General features: G+C 34.8%; 1 protein-coding gene across 1 annotated transcript in view; it reads left to right on the top strand.

Moving 5' to 3' along the window:
• LOC130584867 (ribosomal protein S6 kinase alpha-3-like) overlaps positions 1 to 23,122 on the top strand; it is a 42,601-nt gene extending 19,479 nt beyond the window's left edge. The window contains exons 3-7 of the mRNA XM_057385103.1: positions 13,598 to 13,714; positions 15,772 to 15,853; positions 19,401 to 19,481; positions 20,438 to 20,517; positions 22,989 to 23,122. Coding sequence (XP_057241086.1) covers positions 13,598 to 13,714; positions 15,772 to 15,853; positions 19,401 to 19,481; positions 20,438 to 20,517; positions 22,989 to 23,099 — 471 coding nt within the window. The 3' untranslated portion in view covers positions 23,100 to 23,122. The remainder of the gene's footprint in view (positions 1 to 13,597; positions 13,715 to 15,771; positions 15,854 to 19,400; positions 19,482 to 20,437; positions 20,518 to 22,988) is intronic.
• Positions 23,123 to 24,359: the final 1,237 nt, after the last annotated feature.

Here is a 24,359-nt window from a genome sequence, read left to right as displayed (position 1 = left end):
CTCTCCATTTTTCAGTTCTGCTCTCTGTAATGTCTGTTCTCTTGAAAGTCTAGACAGCATTTCTCTTAATTTTTGTGAACTCAGAGCATCCAATTGAAACAATGAGGAGGGGAAGGTGGGAAATGAACTCACATTATATTTCTRTACTGGAGGAGGAGGAAATGCATTGTGTAAGTGGAGTTGTGCAGTTTACAGAACTGTGACTGACAGGCATACCACRTTCCCTTTGTTTTGGRGACGGTTGTGTCTCCTGATAAACAYGTMTAATACAAGTCCTTATCAAAGATTTCAAGATAAGGGGAGCAACTTGCTGGAGCAATTCATTCCTGTTATCAGAGACTTCCCTGCTGGGGCTGCTACCCTCTAACCTGTCTCCTTGTGAGAAGAAATATTTAAAAGCTCTCTTTTGAGAGATTCTCCAAGTGAGTTGCRTGGCATAGATCTGAATGTTTCTGGYTGGCTGCTGGTGCTCTTTGGGAACCGTGCAGGATGTATTCTCCCAGAACACAAGAATTTTCTTCCACCTGCTGCAGACCCATGCCAGTTATAGGAGAGCTATTGTTGGGAMGTAACCCCGCTGACCCCTGAGCATTGTGCTTTGTACTTCACTGGGAGGTCACATAAAAGGTTTGGGAGAGCAGTGGTCGGTAATTGTACAAATGTTTCAGCTGAAATGCTTTATTCCTGTCACCCTTAGCAGATACAGCATAACTCCAGCAAAACACACTCTCACCTTTACAGCAGAAAGAAAATTGTTATTTACACACAGTATCTTTTCATCTTTAAGGAAAATTGTAGTTGGAGCAGCTCTTATCATTTACTCTCCATTTCTGCCTTTAGCTCTTTTTTCTACCATAAGGTTTAATTTAGTGACTTGAGGATTCCTGGTCACTCTGCTTTTAGTGTAAYTGTGTCTGTTGATACAAAGTACAGGCAGAGAGCTTGAATGGCCTCCCATTTAGTTATTTAAATTTCATTTAAGTTTTCCAAGTGCAAACAATTATATTGCTGTTACACAATTCTTGAGGTATTTCAGTTTTGAAGGGGGAAGTAGCTGCAAGTTTGAAACAATTGAAGAGAGGAAAGCTTCAAGTAATTTTAAGTTATTTTTGAAGTATTTGAAATCCTTGTGTTGCAGGAAGATCCTTGTTTTCAAGAAGCTTTGTTCATCCTGAAACAAATAYTTAAGAATTCTTTATGCTGTGTTATGACTGTTGTAGTAAAGACTGCATCTTCCAAAAAGGCTGTAATACATGGGACTGTAAAAAGTACATTGGCATTGAGGACTTTTGAGCCCTCAGTTGAGTCACAAAGTCCTCCTTTGTGTAATAGTAGTTCCTGAAAGCCTGTGTAACTTAGAATAAAAAGTGTATATACACAGTACACAGAATTGGAAAGATTGTCCCTGCAGATGTGACACAAATAAAGACACATGGAGACATGGAGAGTACAAGAGAACAGCACCAAAAGGGCCCAGTTTTGCTTGTGGGAATATGCCTGAAGTCAGGGTCTTTGTTTCACATCTCCATTTTGACAAGAAGGTCTTGGCTCACACTGGGGAGGTGTTTAATCCCAGTTTAAARGAAAAGCTGGGAAATGAYACTGTAGACAGACAGGATGTGGGATAGAGATAGCAGCAGTGTGTTCTGTCACTGAATTATTGGCTTTGTCTTTTAAAGAGAAATGAAAATATAACAAAAAACACAATAATCCAGATATTTGGTAGAASCCRGTCAAGGGAAGCTGTTTGRAGGGTGGGTTTGTTTTAATGTCTTGTGCAAGCAGGATTACAGTACTGTGGAGTTATGTTTCCTTTGATACAGAGTCACTAAAAGGAATCACCCGGATATGTTTATAGCTGATGCCTTTGACTAAAGGATTTTACTTGCCATTGTTTATTTATTACTTGAAAAACAGTCTTGTTCCRCTAAAGGAGCATGTACTTTGGAATTCATTGTTTTAATAAGTATCAAAAAAGCTAAAGATAGTGTCAATATTCAGGAAAGTAGCTTCCATACTAAATCTAGAGAGATAAAATAAAAAACTTCATCTCTTACTCTGAAGTTATTAGATTGAATTCTAATTCTGATAAACATTTGAAATATTTGGGGCTTTTTAAACATTGAAAGAAAGCTTAGGATTTTTTTTTTACTTTAAAAAATTTTTCTCTCTCTACATAGCAATAAAATATTGCTGCATTAGTCAGACATTTGAGCTGGGCAATCCAGTTCAAATATTTCTGAAGTCTGCTTTGGTCTAAAACATCTGTGTAGCATTTTCTRTGTTCAGGATTTCAAAAGACTAGGCACAAGGTCATTTTGCTCCTCTAAACTCTAGTAAATAAAAATAATCTTGAGGCATTCCCTGCACTGAAGTCTAGATGGTGAGATCTTAAAAAAGTCTGTAAACTTAAAATTCATAAAAATATAATTATCCCATATAGGACTTAAAATACTTGCTATTGTGCTTAATCAGTGAAATGTTGCATAGTAGTGTGATTTCTGAAATAGATGCTGATCTCTTGTTCTTTTTTGGGAACCAGGAATCAGTAACATCTGCAGCAGCCTGTTGCTATCAGACAATTTGTYTGTTTGTGACAAACAAAAAAAAATTTGTCACAAGTTTCCTGTGCTGATGTCTATAAGCACCAGCAACAGGAGTACCACTGCTACCCAATTTTTCTTTATCACAGCTCTGTGTATGTGTGTGTGTGGAATCAATGTCCTTTTTTTATGTCTTTTCTTTTTTTTTTTTGACCTTTTTTTCCCCCTTCTCTCTCCCCACCCCCAACTGGGTCTGACTTGCCTGACAGGAAATTTTCTAATTGCCGGAACAGCTGGTCACAGCAAAAAACGCCAGGGTTGGTCTTCCCTGCTAAACTTCTGATCGCTCAGTCAGAAAATCCAAACACCATGGCTTCTTAGTCATGTTTAAGTTTCTGCGTGTTCGCTCTGTTCGGGTGAGCTTAGTTTCTTATTTAAGAGAAATAAGGGGGAAGTTTTATTTTAATTAAGCTTCTAATTTCAGAGCGGTTTTAGTCTTTCACTGCTTAGGGAGCATTGTTGTTTGAATATAAAGTGTTTTGTATTTCGTTAAGAAAAAGGTTTGTGGTATGTTGTAGAATAACTGCTGATAATTTAGCCTTATTGGGAGTTGTTACCTGTGTGTAAATAATGTAAAATTTACATTTCGGGGGGGCAGGGGGGTGTTGTAATGTGAATTGAGCTGTGTATTTTCTCACTGAGAGTCAAGTTTTYTATAAAAACTTCTGCATTTTTAATRCTTAGTAATTATTTTAATAGTTGTATCTTCATGTACTATTAAAACTGCAAAATATGTCTCAAAATATGTGGGGGCATAGTTAAAATAACTCAGGCTTATTAATATCTTAGGCTTCTGAAACGGTATGAAMAGTAATGACATTGTTGCTTGCATAACAGTGTCAGGGTTATTTCAACTTGTAAATCACAGTTTAGTCATAGCAAATGTTTAATTTGTGTCATTTAACTTGTTGGGCATATATTTAAGCATTAAAAGTTTGGTTTAAGTTGAGAAAAATTAGTGGARYACTGAATCATCCCAAGCAGTRTTTCARAAGTATTTAACAATACATGTAAACATGCAAGGGGAGAGATGTTTTATCCAACATTATATGGTTGGATATCAAATCAGTTTTCACATTTATCCTCCTGTGAGTCTGCTTGTGTAATGACTTAACATCTTATGTGAAGGTCTATTAACTTGTAAAAATTATAGTAATTTAACACCTGCTATCCTGTGTACTATTTTAAACTTTGCAATGTGTATTAAAAAATTAAATGTGTTTCACTTATGATTAAGAAAATTCCAAGGAAAAAAACATGTATGTGAAACAACAGAGCATAGGCTGCTTTGTAATCAAGGAGTTTTTTTAAGGTAAACATTGTAAAATAAATATTTATCAGCTCATAGTCCTGAATTATAGCTCTTTTCCACAGGGAGTGTGAAAGGTATCCCTCAGAAATTTGGTCCAAAATTGACATTGTTTCATCTACTTACAACAGCTTGATTAGGTTGTCTTTAACGTTCTGTTGATTTTAAAATGCTAGATAACATGTAGACCAAACTAAATGCTTTCAGCCCATATAGATTTTGGCATATGTTTAGGAAATTAGGCTAATAAAATAGGATTTGTAGCTTTCATAGATTAGTCCTGAATATGCTCATGGATTTTTTTCCCCTTCTAAATAGTTACAGGGTTTCAAACTTGATTTTTTTTTTAATTGCAATGAAATGTTAGTGCTTACAAAGTAGGAAAAAAACTTGTATCAGAGTTACTGGGAAACGAAAGTTCCACCCAATGATTATTTTTTTCCAATGCTGACGAGCACATTTCAGTTCATGAGATAATTTTGTGCTATTTGATCAAAAGAGAACTACATTGCAAAACTGTTTTGGTGATGTTGAGCTTTTAAAATGCTTACAGGAATTCCTCAGCTTGCGTCCTGTACAACCTACTGTCACAGTTCCTTGGGAAGGAAGGGGTAGTGTCCTGCTTCTGTCCTGGCCTTTATATTTTCATTCTAAGGAAAGAAAGCATTTTCAGAGTTACACCTTCAAACTCCTATCTTGCTTCATCTGTACAACCAAAAGAATGGGAGAAGTTCTGTCTCAGCAACTCTTCAGTCCTCATTATGTGAATTGGCTGCCTGGAACAAATATAGACATAGTCATCCTTCTAGATCTCAGAATTGTTTCAGTAGAAAGCCAGAAATGAAAGAGTAGAAAGAGAGTAAGGAATAAATATGTAAATACAGTTTTTTCTTTGTTATCTCTACAATTTTTTTTTTCTCTGAGAGACATAACAGTTTAAGAATTAAAAAAAAACAAACACAAACCCCAGACCCTGAAACTAAACATTTGCAARTAGAGTTTTGTTTTAGGAAATCTTATTTTCTATTCAATAGATGCTGTCTGCAACAAAAGATTTTACGTTAGTTGAAATTGTAATTTTTTCCATCTTTTAAAAAGAAGCAAGGACATAAATTGTGAAAACCTGTACTTCTGACTTCAGATGTCCATGTTAATTAGAATTTCTGCTCTACTCTTGCTTTTCTTTGGTAGCAGTGTAAAACAGACAACATACACAGAATGTCCTTAAGTCAGCTTGACTTAATTTTATGCATGGTAGTGCTTTGCTTTTTGTTGTATTGGAATAATTGCTTCTTATGAAGCAGAATTTTTAATCTGCTTTTAAGAACAATTGTTTGTGTATTACCATGTAAGTATTGGTTACTTCTGTTGAGTGACTCGAATATTAGTCACAGATATAAGGAATGGTTTTTAGTCTGTGATTTGGCTCACTAACACTGCTTACAAATGCAGTGAGAGATTATGGAGTACTTGTTGGACTGTGAATTTTCTTTTTAAGACAGTTTTGAATTTAAAGGTAGGAATATAAAGAGTAGAGAATGTATGAATGTATGTTGAATGTGTCTGAGATATTTAAAAATACCTAGATTAGGTGTMCTCATCACATTTTTAACTCCCATTTTACCATAATGAGGTTTCTATGAGGCCTAATGCAAACAGTAAAAGTAATTGGATTTSAGTTTCTTGGCTCTTTATTACTTCAAAAAGTAAGGTAATGCTGAATGTTCAATAACAAGTTGGGAAAATAAAAATGCATCTGGGAGACTTCCTGACTCAAGGGAGGGGAGGAAAAGGAAATTCTGTATGTGAGTTAGGGAACTGTGCCAACATTGAGTCATGCTTTTAAAATCACTTGATATCCAATAAGCTTCTGTCCTTAAAGGACATAWCTGCTTTATGTAACTTCAGCACCAAGGTTTAATATCATAGTCAATACTTCAGAAATGAAGTTTGTTTGATTGTAGGGATCAACATTATTATGCCAAATAGTTTGTCAAATTCAGCCATGCTCAGCAGGGCTCTTATCAGTACAGTCAACACTAACAAAGTARTAAAAGGAAACCTATAACCATCATTGGAGCAGAGTTAAATAAATTGCTGGGGAATCCATTTTTCTGTTTTCAGCCTTATCTTTCTTGTACTGAATGTACATGTGCCTCAGGAACGTGCWTTTGTCTAAAGGAAGCAAAACATTCCTGAAAAGAGATTAATGAATTCATTATCTAATGAAAAGAAAGCTGCTGCTTCCACAGTGAAACTAGAAAAATCTGTGTTGCTGCATAATCAATACTAACAAAGGAAAAATGATAAAAGCAGTATCTTTGCTGCTGCACAACTTTCAAGAGGGAAGTAAGATTTCAAGTAGCGCTTTATTTATTGGATTCGCTTTTTTGAAAATTGTATGGTCAACAGCATAAACTGATTTTAGGTGTATGATCTTACCTTGAAAGATGGCTGATGTTTGGGGAGGGTGTTCACCAATAAAGGCAATATTGTTTTGACTTAGTTATTGTGATTTAAACTATCAGAAAGAACTTTTTTTCTCTCATTCTGATTCCTGACTATAGAAGTTGAAGTTTCATAACTGTGATCTTTCCTAATGATGTTCCTGGCTGTTTCGCATGTGTAACTTATCCCCATATAAAATTGATATAAAAAATACYATAATATGTTATTTTAAACAGAAAATATTCATTAAACAGTTCCTTGAAGGGTTTCTGATAGGTTTCTACCAACATTTTTCATGTATTAATGGTGTCTGTTCAAAAGGAATATTAAAGCCACCAATATTGGCACAGTTAAATGCTGAATTGTGTATTAAGGAAAAAGAACAAGAGCTGGAAAATCAGTGAAAAATCTGAAAAAAAATCTTAAGAGCAAATAAAGTCATAACTAAGACTTAAGTCTGTAAATTACTATATGTCAAAGAGGATTCTGTTTTGTACCTTCTTTACTCTATTAAGCCAGTACAAATTAACAGGTAAAAGTGAAAYCTGRGTACTGCTGGAACCAGGATTATCAGTATTTCAATTAATTTCTCCAGCAGTTACTTAAAATGGYTTGGCAATTGTAAAAGGTTTTAATTATTTATTGAGATTAACAAATTTTTAATCTGTTTATCTAATGTTTACCTTAAGTCCAAGTGTTAACCTCATTTTTACAATTTTTGGTCTGCAAGTCAACAATGCTGTCGAGGAAGAACTTTTGTGATTGCCAGACCCATCCCAGGATTTGTTACATGTGTCAGATTTCCCACCCACTGGGTTTTGATGAATTTGGATATGAATAACTACATCTGTCTTAGTCATGTGTGCCTCTTGATAGAAAATGAAAGTTTATTTAGAAGTCCTACTGATAGTCAAGTTTTTCTCAAATCTAAAAGCAAAGATACTACAGGGGTTTCTTGCTTTCCAGAAATTGTGTTGTATAATTAGAGGTTTTATTTTTTTAATCAATGTGAGGATTAATGTTTTGTCCTTTTTCCTTTTTTATGTCCTTTATTTCATAACTTCCATCTCTGTTAGATTCAGAAGGGATTGTTGCTTTCTTCAACCATGAAAACTTTTATTCTGGYGTTACAGGTTTGGTGTTGTGTTTCTTGCTGAAATACATTTGCTATATTTTGTACAGCCATGAGTGTGCAGAAGGGAGGTTTTTTGATCACTGCTTAGTCATCTGCCAGCTAAAATTCACTGCTCTTCTGAGGAGATTTTCACCTTCATCTGTGCAATGTTCATTTTRTGGGAAAGTGAATTCTTGTGAGTCCCTTCTTGTGACAGCATGCAGATGTTGTGTTATCTTCAATATCATTTTTGTCAGGCAAAGGACTCAAAGATAGCATAATTATCTATCCCATGTCTCACACAATAATGACTTCAGGGATTTTCTAAATCAACTTTTTATAAAGAGAACTTTCTCAGYGATGGGTATGGTGAAGTAGATTTATTTTGTTTAGCCTTTAGCTGCTCTTACTCCTTTTTTGTCATCAAATAAGAACATCCATTTTTTGCAATAACAGGCCTCAGAGTGATCCAAAAAGTAATGCAAATCCTTTTGAAGTGTTTCAATATGTTGAAAATAAACAGAGTTTTCTTTCAAAAGGCCTTAATCTACAGGTACTSGTAGCATGTGCTGCACATACCTATCTTTGCTCTTGCTATGATAAAATAATTCAACCTTCTGAGTTTTTTGTTATTCTCTGCAGAGTTAACCAGAGAGTAATCTTATTTCTTTAATTTTTTTTTCAACCCCGCACTACTGCAATCAAATAAATTCTTCCTGGACACTTCCAACCTGCAAACTTGTTGTGTGTGCATATCTTCATTAGGGGTCTTAGTTTTGGGTGTCTTGCTTTGGGTTAACTGTTTCRTCTGATTTCAGTTTAGTTTTACTGAAGCTGACAGCAGAGACTATGCAGTCAGTCTTTCTGTTCAGGATGTGTCTGATTTATTTTTAAAGTCAAAATTCTATTTCAGCTGAATGTTTGAATGTCTTAAACTGTAATGTTTCCCTGTTTSTTTTATTTCTTACCTTTCCCATTCTATGTCAGTTCTTGACTTTACACCCCTTAAATGTCATCTCTGTGTAAGAACAATTTGGATACACCATTCCATTATTATTATTGCACTAAAACTTTACATTTTTTTAAGTAGCTGCTTTTTCCCTTCGGTGTAATTTGTGCATATCATAATTTTAACTTATGCTTTCAGTATATTGGAAAGTATATACTCAAGTCTTTGTCACTGATCATTAAGCTATGAACTAATTGTTCTCTTAATAACTGTTATCTAAAATATGCTGTTAGTAAGATGGAAGTGTTTGAATGTTTTTATTCATACTCACATAATCTTGAGTATCTAGAAACTGAGAAATCTGTATTCCAGGAATATCTTTCCTAAGTAAGCATTCTATATGTGACGTACTGGTTTATTCTTTGTTGTTCTGCTTAATTCTTACACCGTTTTAAGAGAAGATTCTTGTTAAATTTCAATACTGTGGGACAGAAATGGGAAATTTCTTTGCCAAGCACTTGTCATTGTGCATGTTTACACTTTGCTTATGCATTTATTCAGGAAGGTGAGACTGAGATTTTTAGATGCAGTGAGACTCCTATGGTGTTTGGATGTGCTAATATTCCTTACTTTGAATGGCTTTCCTTAAGAGCACACATCTGATCCTGTGCTGTCTTTGATGATTTGGAGCTATTTCCTTGTGAATTATTTTGCCATTATTGGWGCATACATTTATATATATTTAWGTTCTTTTAACCTTTAGTTAGTTGTTTCACTGTCCTTTTTTAATAAAATTTGGAGACTAAGAATGCTTCCATTTTTTGAGGTGCTATTTAAATATTAATGTCACAATGGTATTGTGGATTTTACGAGTCATTCTCCTAGATASCAGTTCAGAGCCCAGTTTAGCAGTCTTAGACCAACTTTTCTGCTGCTCAGAAAAAGATCTGCGGATAACACACAGCTTATTCTGCACTGGTGAGCTTATGCCATCCAGCTCTGCATGGGCCACTTCTTTACACAGAGCAGTTTTCAGATTTCCTACTAAAAATTCAGAAATCTGAAGAGTAAATTGCAGACAAGTCAATGTATATATATATTTTTCTCTTGCTTTTTTGGACTTTTTCATTACTACTGAGAAACATGTACCTAGTAAGACTCTGCTTGTACTTCCTTTAGGGTTTAAAGTCTGGTTTCCTTTTAACATATTATCTAATGTTTGTTCCTGTAATAAGATCTCAGAAACAAATACAAGTATTCTATGTYGCAGCACAGTTAATTTACTCTTGAATTTAAAAGTGTAGGTAAAGGAAATTCACATACATTCAATTGCTAGAAGCAAAATGAGTGTTTGTTGTTCATTAATTACCTAAAATATTGATTTTTTCTTCCCAGTAACATGATTAGGCTATTATTTTTATAGCCTAATAATAATTAAATAGTTTTATGCTTCTTCCCTAGAATGTGTCTGTGTTTTTTTTTCACAGGCAAGCGTGTTTCCTATTGTAATTTGCAGCTGATTCTTTGAGAGAGAAATAAGTTGTCCTTGGTGTTGCAGAATCCCTTTTTTTTTTTAAAAAGCTTTTCTGATTTTGTCTGTGCAATATGGTCCATTTGGTGTTCTTTCTTATGTATATATATACATAGACATACAGTGTGAGGTACACTACTCTGAGCTTACTTACACTGAGATACAGCCCAGAATAATTCTGACTGGCAGACTAGATCAGTACAGGAWATTATTCTGGAGAAGTGGTGCTTTAAATTCATACCTAAACTTGTTTGTCACTGGCTTCTCTTGTAAGCAGTGTTGATTTAACACTTTGCATTGTAAAGGAAACTCAGAGTAATGTTACCTTCTGTTTGTTTCCTTGTATTCTGTGTTTAGTTTCCCTGTAGTAGCAACCACTTTGAGCTGACTAACATGGTTGTTTTGGGTGAGTTTTTAAATTGCTTTCTTTGACAATGCAACTTTCTGGTGTGAAGGCCTTGAGAGAACTGTGTGCAAGAGGAAATCATGTCTTGAGATTTTTTAGACCTTGCTGCAGTATAACACTTTAAAAAAGGGAGTTTTCCAAGCTCAAAACTAACAGAAATAAAATGTAGACAGTAGGGTATAGTTACAACCAGAAGGAAGATCCATTGCCATCACAATGCTAATTTCATTAGGGCAAGTTGTCAAGGAATGGAAAAAAAGAGAGGAGGACCCAAGTATTCCAGCGCCCTATAAATCTTTCTCATTTATTTTGAATTTATCACRGGGCAGATGTTTTTACCAAGGGTCAGAGAATGATCGTGGGTGGACCATAAGACAAATTTAGTACCAGATGGAATGGCTGGCTTCTCTTCCAGTTTACTGTAAGATGACATCTATCATCTGATGTAATTAGTGCAGTTGGTTAAGAATAGAGATCTCTCRACAATGTGCAAGACTTGTGTTTTAATTCAGGTAGATAGCAAGAGTTGATGACCTCTGATATAATTTGTGTTTCTATAAAATGCTTAGCTTTGCTATTTTTAATTGTATTTGCAGAACGCTGTTTAGGTTAAAATAACAAACATTCAACATTTAGGTCAGAAAAGGAAACTGCAAATTTGTGGGCAACTACTCATCATAAATCTTGCTCCCAAACAAGTGTTACAGACCAGCTTAAGTTGGATATCATCTGAGTTCCTTTTTGTTTAAAACAGAGTTCCATTAGGTCTGCCTTTTATGGACTAAAGAGAATCTGAACCCTGAGAAACTGCAAAGTCTGGGAATATTCTCTTAGTATAAGGAATGTGAAGTGGTGGTTTGGGGTTTGTTTTGTTTTTWAGAGGGTGCCCAAAATAACCACTGGAAAGTTGGTTGCATAATAATTGCATTGCATTCAAAAATAATTTTTGTTTGTGCATAGAGAACAAGTTAATAGATTTGCTCCTTCTTTTCTTGTTCTTGGGTTTTGTAATGCTTTTAAACCAATRTAGAATCAWAGAATGGTGTGAGTTGGAAGGGACCTTAAAGRTCATCTAATTTTAACCCCCCAGTAGACCAAGTTGCTCAAGGCCTTATCTAACCAGGCTTTGAAAACTTGAGGCATCCACAACCTTCCTGAGCTACCTGTTCCACTGTTCTCACCWCCTTCACATTAAAGAGTTCCTTCTACCCACATGTCTAACCTATATTTCCTGTCTTTCAGTTTGTACCCATTTCTCTCTGTCCTTTCACTGTAGTTCTTGATGAAGAACCCTTCACCTTCCCCTTCTGTCATGGTTTTTGACTTTCCCAAGATTGTCAGGGAGCAAATAGATAAAACAGTTAAGCAGATATGGATCAAAGAATCTGAAGTAATGTGTACTTGGCAGTTTGCTGATCTATTCTGTTCCTCCCTTGGGATTCTCTAAGATTCAGTGGGTGGTTTAAGCAGTATGTAACCCAACTGATCATATACTAATTTAAAAGACATCACTTAGTAATTTAAAAGATAAAATCGAAAATGTCCATTGGCAGTTTATTCCTTTGACGAGTACAAGAAAACAATATTTATTTCAGATTCTGTAAAGATTCAGCCTGGAATCGATCCTGGTAGCATTTTCTCTTGAAAAGACAGAAGAGTTGAGTTTATTAGGTGGAATATCTGTGTGCACACATAAGCACGATTTTGTCTTTCTTACAGTGAAAACAGGCACCTAAACTTACTGGTCATCTTGGATTTATCTTAGGTGTTCTAAAACTATTCATAAAACTATTCTTCACATCAAAATAGCTTTTTTCACTCCCTTATTTTAAAAGTTACCAGCATGTTCTGTGTATTATTTCAAATCATGTGCTGGATTATTTTAATATGTACAGACTCTGACACAGACGTGCTCAGGATTTCTTATGTGCAGTTTGTTTCCAGCTTGGTTTGTGATCTTTTGAAAAAGAATTGTCTGTCTGGGAGAAGCATGTTTTGGAACATGCTGACCTTGGTGGACAGTTGCTGTGCTTTTCTATATAGTACTGAAATTATCAGGTACAAAAAGATACTTTCAGCACTAATTCATGTGCATAAATTTGACTGGGAGTGGTGACTGAGGACCAAAGGAAAGCAAATGTCAACTCCTATCTTCAAAAAAGGCAAGAAGGAGGATCTAGAGAACTGTGGGTTGGTCAGCCAAGCCTTAATCCCCTAGAAAATCTAAAACTARCCATTTCTGTATACATGAAGGACAMAAAGGTGACTGGGCTTATTCAGCATGGATTCACAATGGTGAAATCATGTTTGACCTGCATGAAGGGAAGGTGCAAAGAATTTTTTTCAGTTCTGTCCAGTGGCAGGACCAGAGGTCCCTTTCAGYCTCAACCAGTCTGGTATTCTGTGAAACAGATCAAAGATATCCTCATTAAATAGATGAAAAGTATTCTCAGATTTATTTTATTCACTATAACCCATAGAAGAAAAAGAGAATGAGCAAGAAGTTGAAATTGTAGAAAATATATTGATTTCTGTATGCTAACCAGACATGATTTGTGTGTTAAGTTACAGTAGATTGCATTGCATGTAATGCCTAAATAGCTCTACAGATGATTAACAAGAAGGCAGATTTTTTTTCTTACTTGCTGCTGATAAGTTCTGAAATTCATTCCTTTTGTGGCAAGGAATGTCACTTTTTAGGGCATTTTCAAATTTAGTGCAGAAAACACTGAATTAAGTGCAGAGCACAAAAAGTGAAGAAGATTCACTGCTACTTAGAGCTTTCTGGTGACTAGTTTCTTGCAGAAAAGAAAATTAGGAAGACTGGGCAGCTTTTTTAGGATCAACTCTCCTTGAGAAGAAAGGTAGATTATTTTCTTCAACGGAATTCTCTCAGTGGGAGTGGAAAGTGTCTTACCATTAATTGGTTGTGAATCTGGAACAGAAATAGGAGCCCAGTAATGTGGGCCTGAGGAAAAAAGCTTGGGAATTGCTGATTTTTGTCAACTCTCCTATTGTCTGGATCCTGGTGCATTTTTGAAAGTTTAAGCCACATTGTTACTGAACTAGTGCTTTGTGTCCTAATTATGCAAATAGCATTGTTRAGTGGTTTTTGTTTATATTTGGGAATGTCTAGTTCATTGGGTTCAGTGACACTGGTATTTTTCAACATATTGTGAATTTGTAAACATTTGTAAACCATTAATCTRAATTTATTCCTCTCTTTTCCTCTGGCAGGAAGAAGGAAGTATCAAAGAAATTGCAATAACTCACCATGTAAAGGAAGGACACGAGAAAGCAGACCCTTCACAGTTTGAACTTCTGAAAGTACTAGGACAAGGATCCTTTGGAAAGGTTGGKAACTGAACTCTTGTGGAGCCAATTATTCAGGAATATAGCATTGAATATTGGCAGTGAAGTATTTAGAACAGCCACAGTTTTGCATTAAGGCAATGTTGCAAGTGATTAGTGCTAACTAGGCACTCTAATTGTGGCAGATCTTTTTTTAAAGCAGTGGGGTTTTTTCTTGGATTTCCAAGTTCAGTAGAAAAAAATTGCTGGATATGAAATAATTGGGTATTCAMTGTTAAAACAAAATGTCRTTCTTCTATAACTACTCATTTTCTCTGTTTGAGAAGGTGAGGGTTGAAAGATTATTTTGATAAGTGTTCCTTGTTACTTGGTAATRGTAGGACATTTCCAGTACAGAAGCTGGGTTTTGTAGTACCACAAAAGTAATGAGCAAATTTTAGGCAATAATAGCTACTGAAGTTAATGTTGTACTTCATGTTTGTGCTGGCATTTTCTGTCACAATTTTTTGAGGTGCAATGTACTTTGATATTTATCTGAACATCTGGTAAAGACTCGACGTTTCTAGCATTTCATGAGTATTGAGATCTCACCAGGCATACATTTTTTATATTTCTAGCTGCTCAAATCCAACTTGGAAGCAAAGCATTAAGTTCTCRTGGCAAGACATATCAAGACTGAATGGAATGTGTAATGCAAGACAGCAGGGCCTTTACATCCATTTTCAGCCTTAATTGCAGTTCTGAATGTGATGTTAAGCTCTAGCATGTAAAAAATCCATCTTGGATTCAGGGAAAATTAGAATAATAGGTCCAATTAATTCTCTTTTGGTGGTAGTAAATTACTATTAGTCACATTATTGTTCCAGTTARGTTTGGAAATCTAGGTGTTTAGAAACTATAATATTTTTGTACTCATGCTAGTGAAAATTCACTGAGAAACCTGATTCCAAAGGTTTGATTTCATCCAGAATCACAAGCAAGTTTTTATTTGGAAATCTTCAGAGCATGAGTAGTAAATCATTCAAGGGCAAGGAAAAGTGACCTAATAAATTTTCATTTCAGCAACCCCTTTTTTACTGGTAATACTAAAAATAGTATTATAATGGGAGAGAGAAGAGGGAATGTGAGTTTTAAATAAGCAAAAATAATGAACTGTCTAGCTGACTCAAATTCTGCAAAAATACCTGTCTTATCCTCAGCCTTTATGCAAAAACTCTTCATATTTAAAAAATCCGTAAGTCCTTTTGCTGCTTTAATTGGTGAAGATGCCACTATTTCCAATTTATTTTAAAAAGAGTAGATCTACATGCTTTTCAAGGTCTCTTGATGATGCTCTGGTAGTCTCTGGATAATGCAAAGGGATGTTAACAAGTGAGAATTGGGCACAAAACCAGATCTCAAACTGATTTCATAAAGTATGTTTAACTTTCTCATGCACCATAACATGTGTGTATAGATGTACATAGACAGAAATTTTTTCATTTCTAAATCTAAAATTTATCTCTGCTAGAATTAATTTAATGTTAAAGTTATTATTAAAAACAATCCCACTCAAGAAATCCCATGATACTGAAGAAGGAAATGAAGCACCCTTTAATTGAGGCTGGTTGTCCTTTATTGGTCCATGCAACACTAAATATTTTTTTTATGTTGTTTAGTTATGGTTTGATTCATAAAAGTTTCTGGATCAAAATTTGTTCACATATTTGTTGTCATAGCTGAAAATTATTTTATTAGCACATTTGCTGTGTTATCCTATGAATTTCAAGAAGATAAAAATCCAGATTAATTTTAAAAAGCTGATTTTTTGTGTTTCAAATTTGTGTGAACTTCAGAGAGAATGCAAATTCATGCTTTTTTTTTCACTCACTGAAATCACTTGACTTAAACCAAGATTAATTTAGCAGAATATCTTAAACAAAAATCTTTTTGGATTATGAAATGAAGGAATAGAAGGAAAGGAAACTTGGCTTTGCAGAATCTAAAGCTGTCAAATTGGGTTTCATTGAAATCATAGTGACTTTGAATTTGATAGCAAAATACATTAATCTGACTTGCTTTTATTTTCTCTTAAGAATTCTTTGTAATTTTCAATACAGGTCTTCCTTGTCAAAAAAATCTCAGGATCAGATGCTAGACAACTTTATGCAATGAAGGTATTGAAAAAGGCCACCTTGAAAGGTAAGCATAGTTTAGAACAAGGGAAGAAAAATAAAAAAAGATAAATGAGGAACATTCTACCAAAACCTCATCTTTACACAGGTGTCGCTCTACAGATTTTGTCTCACAGTTTTGTTCCCTGAAACAGGAAACAGCAGAATATTTGTAATTTTTATATTGTAAATCTGGATTAAATCTAAATTTTAATCTAGGATTAAAAATACCACCTTGGTAGTTAAAGGGGAGAGCAGGTTCCTTCCCATGCTGCAGTCCCGAGGTGCTTGTGTTACATCTGCCACCTGACTTGCTGTTATTTGAAATTTAATATCCTTCCGTTTTCCCTTTGCTATGTGTCACCAAGGATACAGTTAATGCCTTTTGCTCAGTTTATAATGAGGTCATGATATTTAAACTTGCATTATATTGGCTGTTTTATTCTAGAAGTTCTAAGCACATGACTTCAAGTCTTTTTTTTTAAAACAGGCATATATATATATATATATATAGAGTACATTTTGGCCCATGATCTTGATGTAGAATGTACTTTATAAAAATCTAAAGTTATATCATCTAAGTTACTTCAGCAAAAAGAATTGTGAATTGATCTGTTTCTTGGGTGGTTTTGATCTTGAATGCTGTCAGTAGCAAAATAAGTTTAAGCTTGAATTATTTCAGAGAATTCTGTCTGGGAGAATTCTATAAGAAAAGAGAAATAAGGTGTTTTTTACTGTTGATCAAAATTAATCTTTTTTCACCAATACCTTAACCAGATTCTATGCATGTTCTTTTGTGCCATGGTTTAAATGTGAAGTTCTTCTAATTCATTGCATACTGAAATTGAAATGATAATTTTGGGATGGTTTTAGCTTGTAGTGCTGTACCAAKTTAATTACTGATTATTATGTTGAATTCCAGTTTTAACATATAGGTTTGTCTCAAAATAGTTAATAATGGAGGGAACAAAAATATTTAATTATGAACTTCTGCTAAAATATTGACTTTTTTCACTGAAGATCTAGCGCTGAATGTCTATCACACAAATCTTACCCTTGAAACTATTACAGAGAGTGTGTATTTGAACAATTTCCTATATTTTGACTCCTTTGTGGTTTGTGGCACGTGTCATTCTCATTATTTACTTCCTATTTTTCTGCAATTGATTTCCACTCATTTAAGGTACATTAATATCCTCAATAGCCCTACATTCCCCAGGCTGTTAATAGCTCAGGACTGGTCAAAGGTCACTCAGCAGTTGCTTTTTTAAGATGTTTGAGGGCTTCTCTTCATCACCTTTTGATTGCAGTTTAACCTTGAGTAAAAACTGCAGTCCAAGGTGTGGTTCTAGTTTTGAGACTGATAAATACTGAAATTGGGAGCATGATTTTTAATTGGGAAAGGATACTCTTTGAGACACCAAGAATTCAAGGATGCAAAAGGCTTGAGCAGAAAGGTGACCCCAGTTCTCAGTACTTTGAATCTTGATTTTTCAGGTGCTTTTCATGTACTGCTTGCTTGTGGTTCGTGTTTTAGGAAGAGCAGCGTTGTGAGCAAATTAAGGTTATTGCTGAAACTTTAATATGAAATTAACTGGAATTCTATTTTTCATAATTACAATTTTTTATATATATATGATGCTATATTTTTAATAATACAGTGTATTACTTGATTTTTCTGTTTTTTTAGCTCTTTCAAATCTATTTCATAGTGGGGTTTTTTTGTCCTGTAATTAAAGACTAAAAGACCACACTTGAAAACAGTGTATTTGATCCACAAATCTAATTTAGAGAGCCTTATTTTCTTAGGAATGCAGCTGTATTAGCCAGAGCACATTGATATAATTACACAGTTCAACTTTTTAATATTTAGAGCAAATCCAAGAATATATACATGCAGCTTTGTTTACTGCAGAGACTAGTTTATTAATACACTCTGCTGGAAGGTGTCATCTTTCAGTGCCCCTTTATGATGGGGAGAGACACACAGAGCCAAAACATTGCTAGAGTGTCTGGCWTCWAATGTATTAAGAAAAATCAGTGCTTCCAGTAGAATGAAACTGGAAATTACAGTCAAACAAAAGTCAGATGTCAAGCCAAATAATGGCTGCTGCTGTCTGAAATGAGCTCAGTTCTTTACACTTTTTTTGCTAGGATTTTTGTAAATCTGCACTTTCCATGTAACTGTTGCATGGCTGCAGGCACTTAAACATGCCTTTCAAATTTTTTTCTTAACTGAACGTGCCTAAAAAAAAATAATTCTGAATTTCAGTCTTGTCATTTAGATGAGCTACTGGAAGCCACACCACTATCTTGTGACATTTTAATGGCTTTAGATGCAAAGGTCAACACTCAAATGTGGTGTTTGTTCTGTGTTTCAGAGTTTATTTCATGTGCTTCCAGTTTTAGGAATGTATTCTATAGGCAGATGGGAAGTTGTTAGTTGTATTCATTCATGAAAATCATATAACTTTTTCACAAGTACCTGTATTACTGTAAGTGCCTCTTTCTGGGAGAAGATAAACACCTATATACCCTTTTGGTTCATGTCTTTTTTTTTTAATTTCTGCTTTGTTATGTTTTAATACCTGAGAACTCTGGCTTGTTAACTGTACAAGGATTGCAGTGAACTTAAACTTTGAATTGGAGTTCAATACATTTGTGAAAGGAGCAATAACAAAACATAGCATAAGAGAAAGAGAAATGCAACACCTTAAACCACTCAAAGCAAACTTTAATAGCTCTCACCTATGGAGAATTCTGAAATTTTTTTCTGTGTTCTGGCTGATTCAGAGGTTCAGATGGGAAGCAAGCACTGCCTGGAGTTGGCAGGAGAGTTGGGGGTCAATCTCTCATGGCATAGGAGCATTTCTGTGCTCAGAATGTGCCAATTCTGTGCCACCATGGAGGGACAGTGCAGGCAGCTTGAACAGCAACTGCATTTAATGTCTGATATGTTTCTCCATGGATGTTTACTCTCAGTAAATGTTCTTATTATCAGAAAGATAATCTGAACTATACACTACGTTGAATCAATAGCATTTTTATTTTAGGTTCATAATAAAGGAAATTTTAAAAAAAAAATTTCCCTTTCAAATTCTGAAGGAGGTAATATCTTAATAATGTGAGTTGTTTAATGAATTAAGCCAATATAAACTTCTTTATGATAGGATGATTATATTCAGTAATTTTTTTTGCTATCATTCCCTATGCCTTTCAGTAGTACATTGTTTTCTATACATAGCTGGGACTGTTTTGCCCTAGTATTTAAAGGGTTAACGAAGTATGGAACAGACAGCCATTATTTTTCCTTTCCTGCTTTTGTTAAATTGATTTGCCCAGTATCAGGTTTTGTCAATAGCAGAAACTGAAGCTAATTGAAATGCATTAAGATATTTATCAGAAAAAAAGGGTAATAAATTCTCTCTGTTCTCAGCTGTGTACAATGTATTGACTTGCAGACAGTTATAATATTATAGGACAAAATGTGAAGTACATCAGGAAACACAGGAGAAGTACAGATTCATAATATAATTTTTCTTTTTTTTATCTTGCTTGCTCATGTTCTGTTGCAGTTCGAGATCGAGTTCGGACAAAAATGGAACGTGATATCCTAGTTGAAGTTAACCATCCTTTTATTGTCAAGTTACATTATGGTGAGTTGCAGAAAAATTCATTTTTATAGTGTGAAAATGTTTGTCAGGCTAATTCCTAACATTTGTTTTGTGGTCAGAGAATCCTGAAACATTAGTGTGTTAAGTCCCAATTGTGCAAGGTTTGCTCTATAATAATTCTCTATAATAATTCTCATGCAATATAAGCATGTGGCTGACTTTGCAGTGGTAAATCTTTATAAAACTAAGAGTTTGTAGCCCTTTGTGTTATTGAAAAGCATTTATCTATTAATAACTAGCCATGATTTTCCAAAACATCTAATCTTTTGTGTGACACACGCTTTCTAAGTTGTTTCTTACAGTTGCTTTGTTTACTCTTAGAAAATGTATTCAATGGCACTACTTCCACTTGCATCAAAATCTGCCTTTTAATTTTAATAGTGTGAGCAGCTGTGGCAATAGTTAAGTGTAAGGGGGAGGATGTCACTACATTTAACATGGGAAAAAATGGTGGAGTTTCTAGTTTGGTTTGGTTTTTTTTTCAGTTCATATTTTTCTTTTAGGGTTCTTTTTTTTCCTATAGTTAAATCTCATCTCTCTCTTGCTTTCTGATGTGGCTTAAATGATGTACCTTTCACTATTTTACTTTACTAGACTAAATATCCCTGTTAAGCTGAGTTCCTAGACATTTTAAAAGGTGCACTAGTTACTAGTTTTTCCTTTTAAATCTGGCTACTTAATTCAAAATGCTGGCTGACCTAAATAAACTTTATTTTTCAAGAAAATTTATTGGTGATTTGCTTTAGTTTCACATCGCCTGGGAATTACTTGGTCCGTGATAGAAGATCATTTACCTAATTCATTTCAATACATTTTTTCACAAAAGAGAAAGAAGAATTCATTTGATAATGAAAAAAAGGGTGAATTGTTGGGTTTGTTGTTTTCCTGATCATAGATAAAGCTAGGTGATACTTATTTTTTTAATTGATTTTTTTCAGCTTTTCAAACAGAAGGGAAGCTGTATCTTATTTTGGATTTTCTCAGGGGAGGAGACTTGTTTACACGCTTATCCAAAGAGGTACATTTTCTTAATTTGAAAAATTGTTGATAAAATTTGACTATTATTTGCCTGTATTAGGAGAGTTTACATTTTAAATTCAGTTTTCATTCAATAAGATTTTAATCTGTTTTTAACCAGGTAGGTTTTTTATTTGGTTGGKGKTTTTTTGCATAGAGTGGTCATTTCACRAAAGTACTGATTKTACATTATTTCTGAAAAAAGTATTAGGCGAGYAGTCTTTCTGTGCTTCTTTTTATACCTGGCAAAATTTTCTTCTCCCATTTCTACCATGTTTAAATATGAGGCTCAGAGCCTGGATTTGTATAAAGTAAATGTGTTCAAATTGATTAATTGATGTCTAGCTTTAATGTCCAGAATTCACGGGCAGATATTTTTTTACCTATGAATTATTTCAATTTGTATAATTATTTAAAAAGAGAGCATTGTATTCCATTTATTTTATTCCACTTTATTTTTGTAATTTTCAAAAAGTGAATGTTTTGCCTCTGTCATCATGGTAATATATCTGTGTACATACAGGAAATAACAACTTTGAAGGGTTCCATTACCTCAATTTAATTTGATTACAATTCCTAAGTGTTAACATCTAATCCATCATCATATTTTTTTAAGTTTTTGTTTTGCATCCCTCCTGTTCAAAAACTTGCAACAAAAATACGTTAGGATAGAGATTATATCCAATGTGTATCTGATAGCCTGGACTTGCAGTTTGTAGCTGCTTTCCATTTTCCTTTGCTATGACAGTATCTGGGACCACTGCAAAGCTATTTTGTTATTAAGAGGAGAGTAGAATGGAATGCATTTTGGGTATAGATGTATCCTGATTTCTGTGCTGACCATAGAAATTATTAGTTATTTTGATGATGCCATCTGATTCAAGTTGTCTTTTGTGGTTCAGTTTGCTACAGATAACTAAAATGTTATTAGTGCTCTAAAATTGAGATACTTTTCCCTTAAAGTTCATAGTTTGTTGTTGATTCCCAAGAAAGAGTGTGTATTGGTTTCCTGCTGGTGACTTTTTAATCTTGAGCCACTCATATTTTATAAAATTTCACATAGTTAGATGAGAAATAATCATTACCTGAATCTAAGCAAAGTATTTATAACTGGTATAAGTGTAATGCTGGGTGCTATTAATGTCATCCTCATACAAATCCTTGTGATTTTGAAATGGATCAGAGGGACTAAAAGTTGTTGCTTTTTTCCTATGGACTACAAAGGGAAAAGGGATTAATTCAAAGCTACTTGAGTACCTACACTGGAGGTGTTTAAGGTTAGGGAAGATTAATCCCATGCAATGGGTTTGAACAATGTAGTGTGGGTGTATTTTCATCCTCATGGGATCTTTTATTATTTGAGCTTTTAAATGTTTCTTATAGGGATTTCCCTTCTTGGATATGCCCGCACTAAATATTGGCTCATTTGTAGAAGTTACATCAGCAACAATCTTTTGTACAAGCTTTAGTATTGCTTTTTCTCTTGAAACTACCAATCGGAAAATATACTATTGCTTCTCAACTCTTATTTAAAATAATGTTAATCTTTTCTCCCTATTGTCATGCTTTTTTCTGGGTCTGTGTGCTTTATTTTAAGGGGTTAGTCTTAGATTCTAAAAACAAGGCAAATAAAATAACTGAGTAGTAACTAAAACAGAATCAAGTCATGCAGGATCTTTTTTTTTTATTTCTATATTTTTCTACTGTCTCAGAAGAGCTGAATTGTAATGTATTCTGTCAGGGATCACAACAGTTGATATATTGGGGCAATATGTTCATTTCAATGAATGTAATTAGTGATGAATTAGTAATTAGTAATGAATGGATTAGTTTATCATCCTAATCCAAAAAGTGGGATTGCTACCTGGGATCCCCACTGTGCTCTTACATAGGCTGTTTTCTTCATTTACTCCTTGATCTGCATTTTCTGCAGTTGTATCTCAGGCTGCACTTTGGGGCTTTTACCATCACTGGAACTTCTTTCTCTAAGTACCTAGAGACAATCTTTTCAAAACCAAGACATACACACTTTTCTTCTTTCTAGCTTCATAAATAAAATACAGGCATTTGGACTTCTTTTATCCATTTGCTGTCTGGAAATGCAATGATCCCATCCAACTAAGAGGTATTCATTCTTTAAGTGCTTCCAAAATATTTTGGTGTCACTATAATATGTCTGTCTGTTTTCTGGAACAATCAGAAACAGATAATCTCCCCATTTGTGGAAAGAATCATAGATTGCCTTTAAAAGTTCTTTTTCAAGTATATCCCAGTATTTCAAGTATGAAATAGTGTGAGTTAAAAAATCCTAGTTTTTGTGTAACCAAGAAATTTGAATTTTCCAGTGTTTTGTATAGAAATTAATTCAAGTATTATAAAGAACCTTTTTTAAAAAACGCTGTTGTTGTTTAGTTGGTGCTGGTGTAACCTTTATGGATTTCACATGGAAAATACATTGTATTACTTTTTCAGGTGATGTTCACAGAAGATGATGTTAAATTTTATCTGGCAGAATTAGCACTTGCTTTAGACCATCTACATAGCCTTGGAATAATATACCGGGACCTAAAACCAGAAAAGTAAGGCTCCTCTGTGAAAAATACAGCGTATTAATTTATTTCTCTGCACTTTTTCCAACTGTTAAAATTTAGTAATTTACTGTATAAATTGAACAGAGGGAGATGGGGGAGGTTTGTGTGCTATTTTCATTGAAATGGTTGGATTTCACTTGTCTTAAAGAGGAAAAACGATTTTTGCTCAGGAATTAGAGGAGCTTGTTGAGAGAGCTTCAAACTCTTTGAAGGGGAATGGGGACAAAGTCAGAGATAATCCTGGGGGTGGCACTTCTACYRAGGTCCTTCCATCTGCCATGGCAGKGAGGCATGGGGATGGAGATCTTTGCAGCAGCAAGGATGAAAGGATTATTGATACTTTAGAAATCTCAGAAGCAGAAGACAGCAAAAAAAATTTTTGTGCAAATACATCAGCAACCAAAGGAGGGCCAAAGAGAATCTTGGATGTGAGGGGAAACATAGTGGCAAAAATTGGCAAATGTGATGCCCATCTGTGAGAAGGGTTGGAAGGAGAAACCAGGAAACTACAGTCATGTCAGTGTGACTTCATTGCCAGAGAGGGTCATGGAGTCATCATTTTGGGTGTAATCATGTGGCATAAACAGGACAGCCAGGGATTCAAGCCAGACCAGCCTGGATTTACACAAGGCAGGTCCTGCTTGACCAACCTGATCATCTTCCCTGCTTAGTGGACGAGGGAAAGTCTCTGGATGTTGTCTACCTAGGCTTTAGTAAAGCTGTTTGTGACATCCCACCCTTAAAGGGATGGGAGCAGTCAAGATTTGTAAATGCTTATGGTGGAACAGAATGACAACAGTCAGAGGATCTGGAAAAAATCACAAGGTTTTATTAGTAAATTACACACTTGGCATGAGAATTGGTATTTTAGTAGGTATAGAAGTGCATGGCGGTGGGGTTTGGAGAAAGGGGAAGATGAAAAGGGAGAGAGAAAAGCTGAATTAAAACAGGGAGAGAAAGGAGAGGTGCATCTGCACTGGGTAAAAAACTGGTTGGATGAGCAGGCCCAGAAAGTGATGTTGAATGGAATTACATCCAGCCAGATGCTGGTCACCAGTGATGTTCCACCAGATTCTGTGTTAGGACCAGTCCTGTTTAACACCTTCACTGGAGACCTGGACCAGGGCACTGAGTCCACACACAGCACCCAGTTGGGTGGAAATGTTGATCTGCTGCAGGGCAGGAAGGCAGTGTTTGCACATGGCACTTGAGGACATGATTTAATGTTTCCTGCCACAGAAACTGCAAAGTG

The sequence above is a fragment of the Malurus melanocephalus genome, unplaced genomic scaffold (assembly GCF_030028575.1).
Source record: "Malurus melanocephalus ecotype Western Australia unplaced genomic scaffold, MMel_1.1 scaffold_787, whole genome shotgun sequence".
In the NCBI taxonomy this organism is placed as follows: Eukaryota; Metazoa; Chordata; class Aves; order Passeriformes; family Maluridae; genus Malurus; species Malurus melanocephalus.
The sequence above is the reverse complement of the archived record's forward strand: the minus strand, read 5'-3'. Positions and strand labels throughout refer to the sequence as shown.